Here is a 20,032-nt window from a genome sequence, read left to right as displayed (position 1 = left end):
ATAAAGAAGTGAGTTATTAAAAAGGACTTTTTCTTATCCACCATTTTCTGCAAGTCATCGGCCTGTTTCTGTTTATCTTGCAAATCTTCCCTTACTTTCTTCAACATCTCCAACATACCCTGCGTAAAGTACACTTGAGTCAGGTCCTTTCTCTTCACAGCTGTTTTCAGACGTTCAGAAGCCTGAAACATCTGCTTTTCTTTTCATATCCCCTTCTTTTCTGTTGCAGGATTTATTTCATGTTCTCAATGTCTCTTTTTCCTTCGTCAATATCTCCACCACCTCTCTTTGCTTGTTTTGTTTCATTTTTCTTCTTTACTTCTTCTTTTTGGACTTCCTCCTTTCTTAGGTTTCCTAAGTATGTTTTGTAGTTACGGTAAGCAGACCTAGCAGATGTAAGAAACTTCTGAGTAAGTGGAACCAGTTCTGCCCTATTTCTAAATTTCTTCATCCCAAACGTTATATTTAACTTATCATTGAGAGTTCTTAAAGCTATCGCTGTGCAATCAGATGACGTGACAATGAAAACCCACTTGCCACGACTTAGAGAAAACAAACTTTCACCACCGTTGCCACTGTAGGAAACTAGATGAAAAAATTACTCCAGGAATCATCTATTCGGCCACTGGAAAGACTTCCTGAGAAATTCTCAAGATGAAGTAACCGCCACTCATCACTCAGCAAATTCAAGTCGATGTTGAGGGGAAGAACTTTTGCCAGATTTGTAATATAAGTCACACTCTCAGATGACTTCACATTTTCCGGATGAAGACAAGTATTTAATTTCTAGGGAAGTTTCAATGATTTTCACTATGAGTTTATATACTGCCACGTAGTGAGACTTTACATTTTTCTTGAAACTAAGCACATCCTTCTCCTTCCAGCTGCTGAATGCTAACCCTGCTTCTTCTTCATACTCCACTTCACCAACACGTAACAGATCTTCCTCACTCGCAGCACTTTCATTCAGTTCAGTTAAAGATGTAAGAAGTTCTTTCTTCACAAATCACAAGAACAAAACTCTGGTAACAATTCGAAGTTTAGAGTACATGTTCAAGGGAAGGTTTATTTATAAAATAATAAATGTGTGACAGTTTTGCCAACTAACTACTGCAGTGTCTGATGAAGTCAATATGTTCAGTTAGCTGGCGAAACTGTCACACATTATTGTTTTATAAATATACGTTGCTTTGCTCAGCGATTTGTACTTTTGGTGTAAGTTATTCAATATAGCAAAGCTCGTATAAATCAGTTTGTTATGTACAAGGGGCTCTTCCTTCTCAAGCAGTTCTGTGATATCCTTGAAAAAATACACTTGAGATGACAAAATTTAACTGTGCTTTTCAGAAGAGTAATAAGTAACAAGTTTCTGAAATTTTCAATATATTTTTAAATTTTTCTTAGAAAACTGCCAATGAAAAACATAAATCACACAAAAAACTTACATTAACCCACCAAAAAAAAGTAACTTTTAATGACAAACATGATAAAAAAAAGTAACTTTCAGTGACCAACTTGAAAAAAGTAACTTTTAGTTTTAAAAACAGTGAACCGCTATGAGCCCTGTAATTCTTTTATTTCTTGTGAGTTTTTATCTTGACTAACTTCTAACATTATAATGGAAAGTTCACTTTGAATTGTTTTGGATGTCCTTCTGAAGAGAGTAACTTTTTCCAAATGAGTTTTCATAATTGTGTCAAATTCTGCAATGAAATCAATAAAGCCACAGAAAACACCGGGTTGGAAGATGCTTCTGTCTCATGATCCCGCAGTTATAATTCAAATATACCACAAAAACCTACACAATCAATGATAATATCCAGAATAGAACCACTATATTTCACTTTTTCCTTATGCAAAGCTGTACAGCGTCTATACTTACTGTTTAACTGCTAAGCTATATTGGCAGTGCCAAACAAAGCTAATTGTAATAACCCCCGCCCCTCCCCCCAAATAAAAGTAACCAAGGAAAGCAAAAGAAATTATTTTTCTTCTTACAAAGCCAGTCTGTGATGTTATAATAATCCATTTCAAAAAAGCGCTGAACCTGTCTCATACCGGTTTTGGCTGTTTGATTGATTACTAAAATTCCCGTTGGATGCTCTAACCGTTCTATTTCAACCTTCTCCATAGCCCTTCGTGAAAATGGGATCTAGAGAACACTGCAAACTTAATTCATTTCTGCTTCTGAAGTATCTTTTAATATTTAAATGTGTTCATTTCATTCATAGGCTCAAAACAAAAACACTACCGAAATCTCCATACACACTTGCAACAAAATAGCACAATGGATTCTTCGATTGTAACCGTATTATGAGCAAAACCTCTGACATACACTGTACAACAGTCCCTCTACCCTCATAAATAACTCTAATTCAATGTAATGCATATCACCGGGCTTTTTTTTTTTTTTTTTTTTTTTTTTTTTTTTTTTTTTTTTTCGTGATCTACACCTTCAAGGAATGGTTGAGTCACTGCCTGCTAAGCAGAGAAATTCGCAACTATTACAGAAGCTGAGTGGCAGCTACCAACGTGGCTGGAACTGTTTGTCGACAATATGAGAAGATAGAAGCGACAGGGGTATAAGTATGGCTTCCCATGTTAAGAAATAGGAGCTCCCTCCTACATGCTCAATGTTGCTGAATGTGGCAGCAATGCTCATTACAACCGTAGAGGTAAACCTCTCTCTCGTTATTTTTTATTTTTATTTGTTTATGTATTTAGTTTTTTACATGACATCAATAGTATTTTGTGTCGAAGAGCAAAGTTTTAAAAACACTACTTTAATAGTTCAAAACTTTCTTTGAAGAAAGAAAAAAAAAAAGTGCTTGAAATTGCTTACACAACCATGCAACCCACAGCATCAACTGCCACCCACTAACATCACTACAAATTTTTGAGGCTAACGCGAAAATTTAATCATACAAACAGGTAACTGAAAAAGGGACTCGAAGGGAATTGCAACATTTTGACCCAGTGTTTAACTCTGTTTTTGTTTAGTGTGTTTCCTGCTGGCACCTAATAAAACCACTAGAAATTATAGGGAATTTTTTCTTCTTCCAAAACAATATGTTTCCTTTTCGCTTTGCTGGGTTAAATTAAGAGAAAATAGTAATATGTTCCGTTAGTCAGTCACTTTTTACTATTAAATAAAGCGCTCTCTAATATCGATTATTTTTATACTTCTCTCCCCTCCCATGTTGATGGCTGAATTTAGATTTAAATGGCTTTGGAAATGTCACTGTTCATCACAGCGATCCCGTAAACTAAGGATTTGGCACTAATATCGGTCATTTTCGATGATTTTTATATTTCTTCTCCTTCCGATCCTCCATGTTGCGGGGCAAGGCATCGGAAGTGAAACTGTTTATCTCAGTGACACTGAAAACTGGATTCACACTGATATTGGTAGTTTCGATCATTTTTATGTATCTCCCCACCTGTAAGTTCTGGGGCTGAATTTGGACGTAAACGCGATCAGAAGTATCACTGTTCAACTCGGCGACCCCGAAATATATGGATTCGACACTAATATTGGTCATTTAAGATCATTTTTATATATCTCCGCTGCTCCTCCACAAGCTGCGGAGCTGAATTTGGATTTAAACAGCATTGGAATAGAAATCATTGTTCATCTCAGCGACCCCGAAAACTACAGATTTGACACTAATGACGTTCATTTTCGATCATTTATAAATTTTCCTCCTCCTCCCCTAAGTAGCACCGTCAAAGGAAGATAATAAAAGTCATTCCAGGCTCAAACCTCATCTATGTTGAAAATTTGATCGAGATCAGTCGGGTAGTTCAAGAGTGATGACGTTACAAAGTCAGTCACTTTAATTTTCATATTTTGTACATATATCTCTCCCCTCTCCGTCCCCTATGTTGTAGCGTCAAGTAAAAGGGCAAAAAGTGTGCCAGACCCGAACCTCATCTATGCTAAAAATTTGATCGAGATCGGTTTTGTGGTTCAAGAGTTATTAAGTTTTATTTATTTTTATATTCTCCCCCTTCTTTCCCCTTCCCTAAGTCTACTGTTAAAGTGATATGACAAAAACCATCTCAGGTCCGAACCTCATCTATGTTGAAAATTTGATTGAGATTGGTCGGGTGGTTCAAGAGTTAAGTCACAAACCTAGTCACTTTTATTTTTATTTACATTGCTTTTTGTATATTTCCACCTCCTTCCCCTCCCTTACGTTGCTCCGTCAAAGTGAAATGATAAAAAACATTCCAGGTTCTAACCTCATCTATGTTAAAAATTCGATCGAGATTGGTAATTTTTTCAAGAGTTACTGTTTTATTTATTTTTTGTAACTTCCCGTCCTCATCCATCCCCTAAGTTCTATCGCCAAAGTGAAATGATAAAAACACTCCCAGGCTCGAACCTCATCTATGTTGAAAATTTGATCGTGATCGGTCGAGTGGTTCAATAGATTAGGAGTCACAAACATAGTCACTTTCAATTTTATAATACAGATAATAAACAGAGTGCACGAAAATAATAGGAAGAAGTCTCGCTGATTAACGATTTTTATGCGGAAAGTAATGTCTAACAGTAGCATTATGCTTACCTCCTTTGATATCGCTTTGCAATCTTTGGTCTTACATTCAAATCTTACAAGCTGTCCCAGAAGTCCTGTGCCATCAGTATACTGCGCTGTATGAGATGAAGCTTGTGGGGATAAATCAGAGAACAGGTTCGTGATATCGACGAAGGAAAGCACTTTGTGTGTAGCGTGAAGTCAAAATGGGTAAGATGAGTGAGGGCCGAATTGTAATTCATGCAGTGCTACGATTTTTATGGGGAAAAAGGACCAACATCAAAAGCGGGAGGAAATTTGTAGTGTGAAGAACAAGGAAGTGGAGAATAGATCGAAAGCTTTCCATTGGATTAAAAATAAAAAAAAAAAATAAATAAATAAAAAAACCCTCAGATGGTCTAGGTCTCGCAGCGAAGCCGCTCACGGAAAGACTTCTAATGAACATTAAAAAACCCCTGAAGAATGCTGTGAATGCTGAATCATAATCCAATATAAATGTGTTATTTAGATTAGTTGAGGCACCCAAGTCGACATTAAACCGTCGGTTGCATGACATGATTTACACCAATAAACAGCCTCAACAAAGTCTGTACGAGCTGACAGGTGCAGGTCCAGTGCAGAATTGCAATTGCAATTCACCAAACATTGCTACAAAATACGTATCATCTTAGTTTTTGGAGAAGAATCATGATAAGAGACGAGAAGTCGCCGTTGTTTCTCAAAAACCTTGATACACGCTAACAATTTGGTGGAATATTGACGGGACTGACCTTTTCGAGTTTGTTCCAGAAAGTGTGTTGTAACAAATGCACTGTATTCTGAAAATTACCCCGAGTGTACGCCAATTCTGAACGTCAAATACCTGGCATTAATGTAGAAGGAGAAGTTACTCCTGCATATTGACAATGCTCCGAGTCACTGGTTTCGAGAAGGGACAAACTCCCAGGGTGAACTTGTCGGGTTTGAGTTGTTACCCCATCCCATTTATAGTCCAGACGTAGCACCATCGGATTACAGTTTGTTTCGTTCTTTCTCACATTTCCTATATTGTCAGCAGTTCAATTCATATGATGAACTGTATTCTGCCTGTCGCGAAGTAGTTGAACATGGGGGCCTGTACTTTGATTAATAAAGTCTGTTTTTGGTTCTAATATTCTCTGTTTCAATTTCCTCTTTATCTAGTGCAGAACTTCTGAAACAGCCCAGTATACCAAATAATCAAGTGTGTGGGGGAGAATAGGAAAGTTTGACGAAAAGAAATACTTACTTTTTATTCATGGTCCTTGAAGGTATTCGCTAATTTCAGCGCTCGCTGTACATTGCATCAAAATGTTGTTAAAATTTTATGTCCACCATTTTCTGTGCCGGATCTGTAAATAGAGAAAAACAACATATTATATTTGCACAGCGATTCTCAAAATATGCTCCGCGGAGCCTTCGGGCTCCTCGAAGTCTTTGATGGGGCTCCGTGACATTATCTATGAAGAAATCCTAATGATTCCGTTAAATTCGACATTAAAAACTACAAAAAAATTCCTAGATTTCTTCAATTTGATCATGAAATTATTTGCACAATTTATGTGCTTTTTTCAAAGGACATGGTGAAAATAATGTGTTTTTATTTTCTGTGCCAATAATATCAAAATTTACGAATAGAAAGGAGTACAAATTAAAACAATTCATATTAACTCTCTATTTTGCATTCCACCCACTATGATTTTTGAAAAACAGAAAAGGAATACTACACAACGCTATAAAAAGTGACAAAGAACACAAGACAGTAGACATTCTCAACCACAAGTATGAACCACTGAATTAATAAAAACACTTTCCTTTTGTGTGTGTGTGTGTGATCTGGAGCAAAAACGGATGCGGTACAGCATTCTTTGTTTAAAGATATGACCTAAACAGGGAAGAGAGGTGTTTAGGTAAATGTCGTCTAACGATCGTAGATTCTTAATATCTATTATTTCAAGAGAAATACCTCTCTACGTGATCTGTTAGAGAAGCATCCGACCTTATTATTATTATTTCGAAAACTTGATGGATTTGAAGCAAGCACGCTTGCGTGAGCCGACCTTGAACCTTCGTGTGCATATGTTAATTTTTTCCCGCCTGTCGATAGCGTCAGTTGCTCACAACCTGCATTTCAGTGAGGTAGTGCGTAGTGCTCGCGTTGGTTTTTCAGGTCAAGTCACGTGACGGCACGATTGGAGAAGCTACTGCATCAAATTTTGCCAAAAATTAGGTGACAGCCAGGTGGAAACCATTCGGAAGATTCAGACGGCTTTCGTGGACGATGCTATAGGTGTCACACAGATTAAGGAGTGGTACAGTCACGAACATTAATAAGAAATAATGGCTTCAGCTTCCATTTATTAATGTTCGTGACTGTACAATTGGGTTAAAGACGACCGAACATCGATGGAGAGCGAGTAATGCTCCGGTTATCCATCAACATGCCGAAATAACCAGATCATTGCCAACGAGAACGCTGTGGTGATGCGAGACTGTGCACTTTTTTCGGCACTTCCATTTTGATCCAAGATTTGGCCATGAAGAGAGTGGCGGCGAAATTCGTGCCGAAGCTACGAACAGCGGAGCAAAAGCAACTCCGTGTTGAAGTCGCACAGCACATGCTGGACTCCGCAAATAGTGACCCCGACTTCATGAACACCCTCATCACTGGTAACGAGTCCTGGGTGGACGGGTACGACCCGGAAACCAAATCCCAGCTGTCACAGTGGAAGAATGTCTGGTCACCAAGACCAAAGAAGGCCCGCCAAGTGCGCAGCAACGTCAAAGTGTTGCTGACTGCCTTCTTTGACTCCCGCGGTATGGTACACCACGAGTACGCACCACAGGGTCAAACAATCAACATAGAGCACTACAGGGATGTGTTCCGTCGCCTACGTGATGCTGTGCGACACAACAGACCAGACAGTCAACAGGTGTTTATCGCCTCCATTACGACAATGCTCGAGCACATTTCTCGCATTTGATTTAGACTTTCTTAGCAAAATAACAGATTCCTGTGCTTCGACATGACTCCTGCGACTTCTGGCTGTTCCCAAACTCAAGAGGCCATTGAAAGGATCGCGATTTCAGATTAGAGAGGACATTATGGCAACAACAGCCGAGGTCAACTCCATTCCGAAAGAGGCGCATGCTTCCAACAATGGTGGCACTGGGAGAAGTGTGTGGAGTTCCAAGGGACCTACTTTGAAGGTGATTACGTGTCCAACGCTCCAGTTGAGCCACTTTTTTTTTTTTTTTTTTTTTTTTTTCTGGCCGAAGGTCGGATACTTTTCTAACAGACCACGTATGTTTCTTTGTGTGCTTATTACTTTCCCAAGAATTGAGAAGGGAAGGGTGCGGGATCAGAAATTAAGAAAAATTGCTTTCGAAAAAGGAGAGTTCGGGAATGTCTAAGAGTGCAATAAGGTATTTCTTGAAGACAGTGACATTAACCTGTGCCATTGCACTTTTATTTCGCGTCTGAATACTGGTTTCTTCAGCCAAAAACATAATTAAGAAGGAAAGGAATCAAAAATGTACATACAGCGGAGAAAAAAAGAAAAAAAAACGCCTAGCTGAGGACGCTCAGCATCATGTTTTCCCGACTGAATCCCTCAGCTCACAAACTTGACTTGCTTCTTATCCCTTGGGCTGAAGGTTTCCCTGAGCAATAAAATCCGTCTTGTTCTTGGTGTAGGCCATTGCGAGTGAATGGGGAAGAGTCGGTCCCTCAACTGCAAATAAGGTTTTTTGCTCTTCATATTCAGATTTTCATATATTTTTTTTTTTAATTTATTAAAATGTAGTATTTTTTCTCGATCATAACAGGCGAGAAGAAAACGCCGATGGAGATGTTAAAAAAATCCGCGTCCATTTAGTTCTGAAAGGATTTCGCTCTGTAGATCACCGTTTTCTATTTTCATTGGTGGTTGGAGGTTTGTGATAAATAGGGAAAATTTTAGTTTTACTACTACTGTTATTTTTACCAACAGTTATTAAAATTTACTTCATTACTGGTTATGGAAAATTTTGTACTTACACAAATAAGAAACGAGAGTAAAATATACTGGGGCTCCGCACGCTTGATTTTATGTAAAAAGTGCTCCGTGACGAAAAAAGTTTGAGAACTGCCGCATTAGAACATATATTAACTATTTAAAAACAATAAAATCCGCTGGGCTCGTAGCTCCGCTTAGCAAAACGTGGTGGTAAAACAATGTTCCGAGCCAAGTTTAGAAGCAGGAAAACGTAAGGCAGCATGACCGTGTATCTGCAACTGCAGGAATCAGTGATCTTACTGAGTGAACGCCCAGTGACATCGTTCTATGAATATCATGAACTGTGCTACAGAGGGTTTTGTAACAATACATACGAGCACAGTTGCAATCATAAAATGAACTGCAAACGACAGCAGAGTTGTGTATCAAACTAGGCAAATCTACAACGAAGACTTTCATAATGATTCGATAGGCTTTTGGTAATAAGGCAATGAGTCAAGTCGGATTCCTCATTATTCCCAGGACCTGTCAAAGGACAAAATACTTAGTAATAATAACCGACAGATAGCAGTTCATGTGACGGAAGTAGCATTTCGATTTTGAGTTTTATCAGAATGTATGTTTACGAAGAAGAGTTTTTACGTTTTGTGGGGCAGCAAGTATTATTAAAATTTAGCATAGTGCCAAGTGTAGAAAAGCACTGAAAATAAAGAAGTAGGGAAAAGTTACATATTCAAATGTAAACACCGTGTTGATTGGATTAAATGTCATTGGTTGAGTTGATTTTAACGTCCCTTTCAGCATCGAGGCTATATGAGACGTGGACCTACTGATTAACGTGGAATTCGAAACACATACGCACGGCCGGGAATCGAACCCGGTACTCTCACGCCAAAGGCGCGTACGCTAACCACTTAGCCAGAGAGGAGCTCTGAAATGTCATTGGGAAATGTCGGCAGAGTAATGTGCTTTTTTCTGAGGACAACTAACCTAACGTTACCTAGTATTTCTAGCGACATTGAAGGGGATACGCACCGTTGGTGACGCGCCTGCTCCCTAAAGATGCATCCGTTCGATACTCCTGCTTCACTCCTGGCCAGAATGGGCTAGATAACATTCGTGCTTCTTAGTCGTCACTTAGCACAGGTGGTTTCTGATTTTTACATTAGCTTTTATGACATATTTCGGGACGCATTAATTACCCACAAAACAGTTAAGTCCTCTTACGTGAATGAACACCGAAGGATTCTTGAGGAACACTGTAAGGGCAGTGAGTTTCTTGATAAATTACGAAATTTTAACATTTTAAGCTTAAACATACTGGAATTATTCTGCGGCACAAAGTTCAAAGTAACCCTTAACATAAATCATAAACAATTTGTTTAGTTAGCTACCAAAAAATTCTCTGGTATACCGTGAATACGACAGAAGTACCTCTGAATTCTATTGGGTTAAATTTTTATGGGAAAGTCAGCGGTTCCTACGTTGGAAACACACAATTTCTATGTGGATATCTTGCTCAAATTGTAATGTATGTTCGCAAATGAAAATTTTCACCGTTTTTATTCAGAAAGTAAACTAGCGCTATTGCTTTTCACTCATGATGGAACACCCTGAACGAAAATAACTTACATTAGTAAAATGAATGTATCCTTTGCTATCCAATTATAAAATAGAAATCGAATTCCAATAGAAGCTTCAATTATAAAAACACAGACTGGTATGCCTCGCGAAAACTGTCCTTCATTTAAAATAATGCCGGTCCTGAGACAACTGTACAACTGAAATGTATTGACAAGTGTTTTTATTGAGGTACAAGTAATTAAACCATTGTTAATTAATGCTTGCGCATCTATTTTAAGTACAGATGTGCTATGAAATAAAACTTCTGGATACTTAGCTACCTACCGGCAGAACAAAATTACTAGTGATGAATATTACATAGCAAAAAAGACTGCTGTTTATTAAGCAAATCCTTCGCTTCTAGTCCTAATATCATGAAATTATATCTATCACTCTTAGAAATACATGTAAAATTCCACTTCTACTTTTTACACCTCGACATATTTCACTAAAAACACATTCGCACACAAACAAAACAAAGCTCAGTACCTGCAACAGAGTCACTTGATTTCATGTAGATGTAAATAAAGCATCATCATATTATCACAATACGTTATGTACTTTAATACATAAAAATATAATACAGTTTATATTTAAATACTCTTTAGTCTGTTTTAATTTATCACATGATATATCGTCCAATTGCTGTTGAATAATCTAAGTGGTACTGTGATTTCAGTAGTATTTCGTTCGATATCAAGGACACTCACAAGCGTTTTTCTTGGGTCAAAAGCCTTTTAGCGCACAATTCAAAACCGATGCCTGCCGCCTTGATCTGTGTTTATTTTGTAAGCTGAGGACATCAAACTTCACGTAAACTACACTCTGCCATTTTTCAAAGGAAAGGGAAAGTTAATACTACAATTATTGTACTAAAATTGGAAAGCAATTACTACGTAGACGATGTCTGTGAATAAAACAAACAAAAGACTAACCTACGCGTAACAGCAAGCAGAAGACAACATTACGTTTCCCGCCATTATATATTTTTATTTTTTTCTCTACTAAAATTATAATTAAATCAATCTTGCAGTGGTTTCTAAGTAGTTTCTAAGTTTGTAAGTAGGTTGTATGACACTATGTTGCTATGATGTTAATTATTAGCATTTCTATGCTGTAATATCTGTTTGAGAGCGAATAAATTATCTACGAAATATTCTACACCAGAGGAAAGACAATTTTACTTGCATTTCGTCAAACACTCTCCAAACTAGGGATGGCCTAATCGAAAAAAAAAAATCCGGATTTGGAAACAATTCCGATGTTGCAAAAATTCAGGATTTCGGGGAAAATCCGGAATTTAAAAATTCCGATTTCGGAGAAATTCCGGAATTTTTCTGAATTTCGGAATTTTCTCAATTCCAGCTTTTTTTTTAAATTCCGGATTTTACTAAATTTCGGAATTTTTCTAAATTACGGAGTTTTCTGAAATCTGGAAGATGAAATTTCCGATTTCATAAAATTTTGGCCATCCCTACTTCAAACCATTAATTTGTGCATTATACGTTAAAATCTAATGCTAACGATTCTTATTTTAGAGGGAGTTGTAAATTTATCTTCAGAACGATTTTGACAAATTTCATTAAAAAATATCAAAATTTGTTTATTGCTCGGATTTTTTTAAAAGCCAAGTTTTCAATCTTGTGAAAAAGCCTGAATCTGAAGAAGATGTCTTCTCGTTCCTTTTATCAAAAAAGATGTTATCGTCTCGTTTCATTTTGTAAATTCACATACAAAATTTATGACGTGACTTTTTAGACTTCCAAATATGTTATGCACAAGTGCACTGGCGCAAATCCGGGGGGATGAGGGGGACATGTCCCCCTCAATCTTGGAACTGGGGGACTGTCGCCCCCGAATAATCCGATTTGAAAAGTGCTTTTTGGGGGGCAAGTGTGATGATTTGTGTCCGACTGTCACAAAAGAAAGTGAGATGAAATTGATTTCACTTGGCATTTCCATTTCACCTCAATGATGTAAAGATCAGAAACTTCATCACATTAAATTTGTCATTATTGTTAGTCCGTTTTCAACTGTTTGTTTAATTCCTGTAATGATTCTTATAATGTTATTGAGATCATCATGATTTTACTCAAGTAAAAGTATTGTTGCGTTATATGTAATTGATTTTCTTTCTTCATTGTTTCTGGGAAATCATTTATATTATTATAAAACAAGTGTCCTAAAATTTTACTTAGGTAATGTGGATCATTGAGGTTGCCTCAGTAGAAACATATCAACTAATAAATATGCATATATTTAGATTTCAGAATGTGTTCACGGCACTAATATGTAGTACCACTACTTCATCTACATCGCCTGATATATAATACAACAGGTTCACCTCAGAAATCAGATTCATCTACTGTAATACGAGTCTCATCTCCCCCCCCCCCCAGAATAAGCCTCAAATCTGCCCGTCTCCCCATGTTGACGACAACTGTGCTCCTTCGTTTTCCACCGAGCATTGTTTTTCAACTTCATAAATAATTTGAACATCGCTAAAAAAAAAAAAAAAAAAAAAAGGAAACGTTCTTACCGCCCCCCCAATGTTGAAGACACATTTGTGCCCATGCACAAGTGTTCGAAATCTGATTTGCGCCGATCCCGGGGGGCCGAAGGGGCCCTGCCCCCCAAAAAAGCTCATGTGGGTCCCCTTACTGTATTTGTAAATTTACAATATTTGGGAAAATTTAAATGCAATTTGTTTTAAAATCCTCATATATGCTTTCTGCATCTGAATGCCCCCTCCCCAAATTTACAGAAAAATCGGTGCCCTTGTATATATAGTCAGGAACCGTTTTTTTTTTTTTTTATGTTATTTCTCTATTACAACCAGTAGTTGTAGATGTCGAGTATTGTATTCGGATGATTTGGAAGTCAACCGTAGCTTCACATTGTGAAACGAAATTCATTTGTCTTAATTTCATCTAGAAGTTATCAGAATCCTTCAACGTAACGAAAGTTTCATGACGGGAATGATATAACAACATTCAAACCACATTTATCATTAGAGTATGTGGTTTAATGAATTGCATATCTTTAAATATATAGAATTGTATTCCCACATTTGCTTAAACACGCGTTTATTAACATTCGTAACTACTATAAGCTATAGCAAATTCGAATCTTGTAATAGAGTGATTAGTAAGAACTGTTCTCTGCTTTCTAATGAAGACACTAAATTTACATTTCACATGGGTTTGTGGTATACAGCATCGTTTTCCCCAATTAGCTCCTGCTACTCTATTGCCAGTGTTTCCACCCAAGAATGGCGAAAACTTGTTTGAAAAAGGGAATTTTATAGCACAATTCGAAAATGTTCCCTTCATTATTTCCCTCTTGTATGCAGTACGTGGACAAACTGTATACCGTCTGAAAGCCTGTTTCAGTAGCTTTAAAACGAGGTATAATACTTACCCCTATCTCCGAAACGAAGGGGATTAGACCCTATGTTCATATAGGCATTTTGGCTTAGAATGACCTCCCCTATCACCTCTCAAAATCTTTGCATTTCCTCACCGGACACCCTGTATATATATATATACTTACTTAAGGAGACTACTTAAGGCTTATAAATTCCATTCCGACATTTGCCTGGTGCGAGGGAAGAAAAACCTCTCTTAGGATAGCTGATCTGCAAAGGCTTTTTCACACCTTCTTGATCGCGTTATTATCATTATTATTATTATTATTATTATTATTATTATTATTATTATTATTATTATTATTATTATTATTATTATTATTATTATTATTATTATTATTATTATTATTATTGGAATTTACATTTGTATGAACGGCCCTAGTTTTAAATTTTGCTGGAAATAGTTGCTCGAGTAATTCTATTTTTAAAAAATCGATTGCCAGCCATCCTCACTGGTCTTTCCAAGCTTTTCTTTGACAGATTAAGTGAATGCTGGTATAATTCTCAGCTTATAAGTCCAAGCAACATTATTTTAAAATCCTTTTGTCTGACAGTGTGCTCAAGGTTTAATATTTTAATAAGCAGTGATGAAATGCTTTTCAATATCTGAGAAAATGTCTGATCACGGAAATTGTAATCTAACTACACTACTTGACAAATGTTAAGGAACAGTGACATTTTTTGGAGTAACTCATAATAGACATTGGGGAAAGAAGTGAAACGCAGTACATATGCAGTAGGGAGTGCTTGGAAGTCTTCTAATGAAAAACAGTACAGATTGCCCTACATGAAAACGAAGAAAACGAAAAAAAGAAAAAGGTGCTCTTTGGATCATGCACAAACAGCCACGGAAAATGGGTCTTCCTGCCAGAAGGCCACCAGATATGAGTACCTCGGTAAAATGTGTGACCTCTTCGAACACCAATGCACATTTTGCATAGATTCCTTGGGGATATTGTCCCAAGGCGTTTGTGAGTTCTTGCAAGGTTCGAGTAGGGGGAGTTCGTTGCGAAACACGTCTGCCAAGGACACCCAAAGCATACTGAATAGAATTAAGGTCCGGAGAGCAAGTAGGCCATTGCAAACGTGTAATATATTTACGTTTAAATGTGTCCCACACTTCATTGGTCCTATGTGAGCGCGGATAGCCGTCCATAAACAGAAAGTCCGGACCTACCACACCCTAGAAAACAACGAATAGGATTCAGAAGAATCTCTTTGCAATACCACTGCGATATCAGGTTACCTCACTCAAAGAATTGAAGCAGGGTTCTGCCATTATGCGTAATGCCTGCCCACATAACGCCTTGGTCTTTGCGGTCACATTCATGAGCATTTTGTTCTCCGCTCTCGCAGCAACGTGTTCTCCGCTCTCTCCACAGTTACTGTTGGCCAGAATAACTTGTCACACTGAAACGGGTTTCGTCGGAGAACATCACAGTGGACCACTGTTGCTGATCTCAATCAACATATTCCTGACACCACTGTAATCGTTTGCGATAATGGCATGGTTGAAGTGGAATTCTTTTCAGGGTCTTCACTACAGCGAAATTAAACTACCGCTAATTTTAGAGTTTTTCTGTGATATCTTCAAAACAAATAGAAATATTCGAAAAGCAGAAACGTAGTGAACTAGATAATATGATTTTGCATGTGATACCTTCGCCATAATTTACCTATCTGCTTTTGGTATGCCGCTATTTACAGAACCCGCAAAAAATGCTAAATCTATCTACAGTTGCAAATCGAAAGCAGACAGATGAGTTGTGATAGCGGTATCACATGCAAAATCGTATCGTCTAGTTCACTACGTTTTTGTTTTTCGAATATTTTTATTTGTTTTGGAGATATGACAGAAAATCTCTAAAATTAGCGGTAATTTAATTTCGCTGTAGTGAAGACCCTTAACAGGGTTCCCTGCATACAAACCAACTTGATTTAAGCACCGAAAAATGGTCCTGGCAGATACCGGTTGCAAGGTCTGCAGTTATCTGACATTGAATGCGCTGTCCGTTTCTTTCCGCCACTAGGAATACATACAGATTATCTTGAGCGGTAATCTTCCTTCGACGACCACCGGCATACTTTCGCATCGCATGTCCACTTTCCGCATCCTTTTTCAATCGCGAGGTGACACTTTTGACACTCCCAATGCTGTCACCACAGTAGTGACATTTTGACCAACTTTCAGCCGTCCAACTGCGCGTCCAAGATCGTACCACTCATATTCTCTCTTGAAGCCATTTTGCACTTAATTATTGTCCCATCACACTGAATAACATCACACACAACTTGAGTTCCTGTTTGTATTGTTCGGCGACCTACAGCTTAGTACATTGTTTAAGAAATGGTAAAGCAAGACGAGATAAGACTTTAAAGAGAAGACTACTTATGTTTCTTTAACATACAAGTCTGAGAAGTAAAGTACCCCACGCCCTCTATGATAACCCACGCAACTTTATCTATTTTCATTAAATAGCATTGGTACCAGCAGAGCATTTCAATTGAATTGTTACATTCAATATGATAGAGCGAAATGGTAAATTTTACCCTGGATGATCTTTTAATAGTACTTCGATTGAGTTAAAAGTAAATTTGGCAAGTGGTAAATAATGAATATCTTGAAATATCGTTTGAACTTCATATTTAATATAGGGTATTGTTGCTATATTTAATAATGATGGTTTTGTATTATCTAAAAGTGACATTGTATAATATTACAGTAAATAAAAATTTAGTGTAGTAACCAATATTTACGTCTGGTTGTTTAAATCCACGATATTCTAAAAGTAGATCTGACTTCTAAGAAAACCTTAATTGTAAAGCTAATATTCGTGACAATTTAAGTGATCCTACGTGATCATCACACTCAACGTACACAATGTTTGAGAATCTTGATTCTTTGTTTAATTCTTCTGCATCTTCTGTTTAATATCCAATCATGATTCTACTTTTCATAAGATCATTATTTTTGAATTTACATTACATAATATTTTCACCTTCGGTTAATTATAACACGATAATGGAATATTTACTGCATTTAATCCTACTTACCAATCCGATTCTGATAATATAATATTATGTTTTAACTGATAAGTAAAATTTGTCGGGTATTTTAAAGGATATACAACAAGCTTACATTTCAAAGTAATGTAATGTGAAGACTACCATCAGTGCTTTCAGAAATCATTTTCCTTAAAGCGAAGTAGGAAGATTGAAGTTTCAAAACGAAATAGTGGTTTGATTTCCTGTTAAACTTTATGTCTATTTCTGTTTTATTAAAATACTAGTTCAATATACTCATGCTTCGCACGGGGACTGTATTTGGAAGTCAACGCCTGTGGGAGTATCACCATTGATCTGAGCGACCGCGAAAACTGGATTTGATACTAATATCGGTCATTTTGGGCTACTTTTTACATGTCTCGGTATCCCCCCGCTCGCTGACTCCCGGCCCGCATACAATTATAACTAAATTTGCAAGTCATCGCTAATGGAAATGTCCCCATTGATTTCAACGACCGCGAAAACTATGGATTTGACACTAATATCGGTCAATTTTGATTACTTTTATATATCTCGGTATCTCACCCCACCCCCACGCCGGTGACCCCCGACCCGGAGCCGAATGGCGTGAATTTGGAAGTTACTGCGATCGGATTTTCACCATTGATTTCAGCGACCGCGAAAACTATGAATTCGACACTAATATCAGTAATTTTCTACTACTTTTACATGTCCCGGTAAACGCCCCTCTGAGACCCCCTTGGTTCGAATTTTGACAAAAACATTTAACTCTGGTCTAGAGTCTGGACCAAGGTATTCGCGACCAAAATTTGGTAACTCTCGATCAATTTGTCTGGTTCCCAAGCCGGTTCCGGTAAACGCCCCCCTGAAACCCCCCTGGTTCGAAATTTGAAAAAAGGGCTTCGTCTTGATCTGGGGCGTGGGCCAAGGTACCCCTTACCAAAATTTGATAACTCTCGGTCCACTCGTCTGATCCCCAGGCCGCACATAGATAGACAGACAGACAAACACACAAACAAACTCTTTATTTTATTTATATTAGATTTGTTTTCGTGTTTAACATGATATGCTGTATGCTGTATATTATGTATCTTTGTTCGTTATCTCATTTTACAGGTCAATATTCTAAATTGTACACATTACATGTTCTCAAATTATCCATCCAATATCTTGTTATTATTTTACAATATATTTATTTTACAATTTGATATATTATAAATTATATGGAAATTTTCCTCCTATTAATATTATATCTTCCATATTGGCAATTTAAAATACACTAAACGTTTGATTTCTGATATACATTCATTAGTGAATTCTAAAATATATTGTAATCCTGATGTAATATAAATCTTACGTTGATAACTTAATTTTTAAAAAATGTTTTAAAAACAGTTTTATTTTGGGAACAAAAGATCCGATATATATTGCAGGCAAAAATTTTCTTGTAGGTCTTATATCTCGAGAACTACATAGGTCTATAGTGTAGCAAAACCAAAACTATCACTTAACCCAGTATGATGTCCTTATTCCGTAAAAAATACGAAAACTCGATTTAGGGGCCGTTCAAAATTTTTGTAGCCCCTGATCAAAAAAAATCCAATATATTTAATTCAATCAAACGTTTTCTTCTACGCCCCATATATGGAGAACTACATATAGTGTAGCCAAACTCGAACTATCACTTAACTCACGTCAGTAGGATATGCTTATTCCGTAAAAAAATAAAAAAAAATGCAAGAACTTGATTTAGGGAGCCGTTCAAAATTTTGTGGCTCTGATCCAAAAATTAATAACTGGCCATGATCGCAATCTTTTGATTAATTTTTTGGTTCATTCCTAAATTCCTGCTTATTTTTATAAAATTTTAACACTCGATTTTTTTTTTCAGAAATCGTATCTAAAATGATTTCAAGTGATAAACAATATCCAAGTGCATCTTAGCATTATAGCATACAAATCTATTACCATTAACAGTATTTAGTTTAAATTCTTTGTTTTCATCTACATTCTAAAAACTTCATGGTATATTACTTTCTGTTAACGTAATAATCTCTTTACTTAAATCAATAGGTTGTACCAATTTAACTCCTAATAATGTATTATCAAAAATTTTCCTACTTGCATTTGAGGAGTGATGTAAATGTCATGTTTAAAGGTTGGTTTCATTTTGCTGACTCAACCAAATCTGATTTACTCGACGAGTTCATAATTGACGGATACCCTAACCATTTTACATATATACAACCCTTTTTACGTTTAGGTATTTTTCAATAAAATAATTTTACTTTGTATAGGCCTACATAATTATATTTTGTAATTTGTGTGTCATAAAATATTCCTTTAATTTCTTTTCCATTCCAACCTCTTAATTTATAAGTTGCATTAATTTCATTTGTTACATTTGCAAATAACATTTCTTGTGACCATTTAGGTAAACATCTTTTTTTATAATTTATAGTTATATCTAATAATACGAACATAATCACCTAGACTAAATATACAACGGGTCTACTGGTCTACCACCACACTACTTATTGCATGCATGGAGGGCATGGCCGCAGATGTTCAGCCTTTTGATGGACATAATCCACCAAACAAGGAACCCTGCCCGTAGTTCCTCTATCTTGGACATCAGTTTTCGTGCACAAAGGTGCACCGTCAAGGTCTGTCCCTCGACCTTGACGCTTTCGCGTGTAACACCTATTCTCTAAGAGAGTAGGATACGCTCACTGCGCGGCAGAACCGAAGTTCCACTTACCACTTATCTACTGATTAAGGCGAACTGCTACCGAGCCAGTCCTCCTATGCTCTGCAGGCATGATGCCCGAGCGTTTCAAGGGAAGCTCATTTCCCACCCTGTTCGCCATTACCCAGATTCCTGGTATTGGCTCCCATGAGCTACCGAATCCCATGGTATGACCGAATACCACGTACTTCCTTTTACTTAATTTATCTCAATAGCCCATGCCGTAAGCGTCAATGGACCACCGTCGAGCAACTCGCAACATGTCGCCAAAAAATGGCAGCCCCACAGGGACAATCCATGGTGGCTCCACTTCCGTTTTGAAATTTATACCACCAGCGGCAAAGACGTAATAGTTCTCCCATATTCACTTTCTAATAGCGACAGTTGCCATCTAAATTCATACAATTATACGTACTCATCTCAAGATTTTTTTACTTCATGATGTAGAGGCAGGGATTACTCTTGAACCCCGGAGCTCACTTTAGAAACAATTCGTCAGGGATATATATATATATATATATATATATATATATATATATATATATATATATATATATATATATATATATATATATATATATATATATATATATATATATATATAACCGCATGCGCATGATTAGCGATAGTTCGTGTTGCTCCCTTC

The 20,032-nt window shown here is 36.9% G+C and overlaps 1 protein-coding gene across 3 annotated transcripts in view; it reads right to left on the bottom strand.

The window, feature by feature from the left end:
* LOC145668861 (zinc finger MYND domain-containing protein 11) overlaps positions 1 to 11,111 on the bottom strand; it is a 99,620-nt gene extending 88,509 nt beyond the window's left edge. The window contains exons 1-2 of one of the 3 annotated variants that reach the window (XM_081737085.1): positions 10,673 to 11,111; positions 5,812 to 5,914 (exon numbers count right to left, since the gene is read on the bottom strand). In XM_081737085.1, the coding sequence (XP_081593211.1) occupies positions 5,812 to 5,822 (11 nt within the window). In that variant the 5' untranslated portion in view covers positions 5,823 to 5,914; positions 10,673 to 11,111. The other 2 variants (XM_081737084.1, XM_081737086.1) reach the window with 2 other exon arrangements.
* Positions 11,112 to 20,032: the final 8,921 nt, after the last annotated feature.

The sequence above is a fragment of the Thermobia domestica genome, chromosome 13, assembly GCF_964235325.1.
Source record: "Thermobia domestica chromosome 13, izTheDome1.hap1.1, whole genome shotgun sequence".
Lineage (NCBI taxonomy): Eukaryota > Metazoa > Arthropoda > Insecta > Zygentoma > Lepismatidae > Thermobia > Thermobia domestica.
This window is presented reverse-complemented; position numbering and strand designations above follow the sequence as displayed.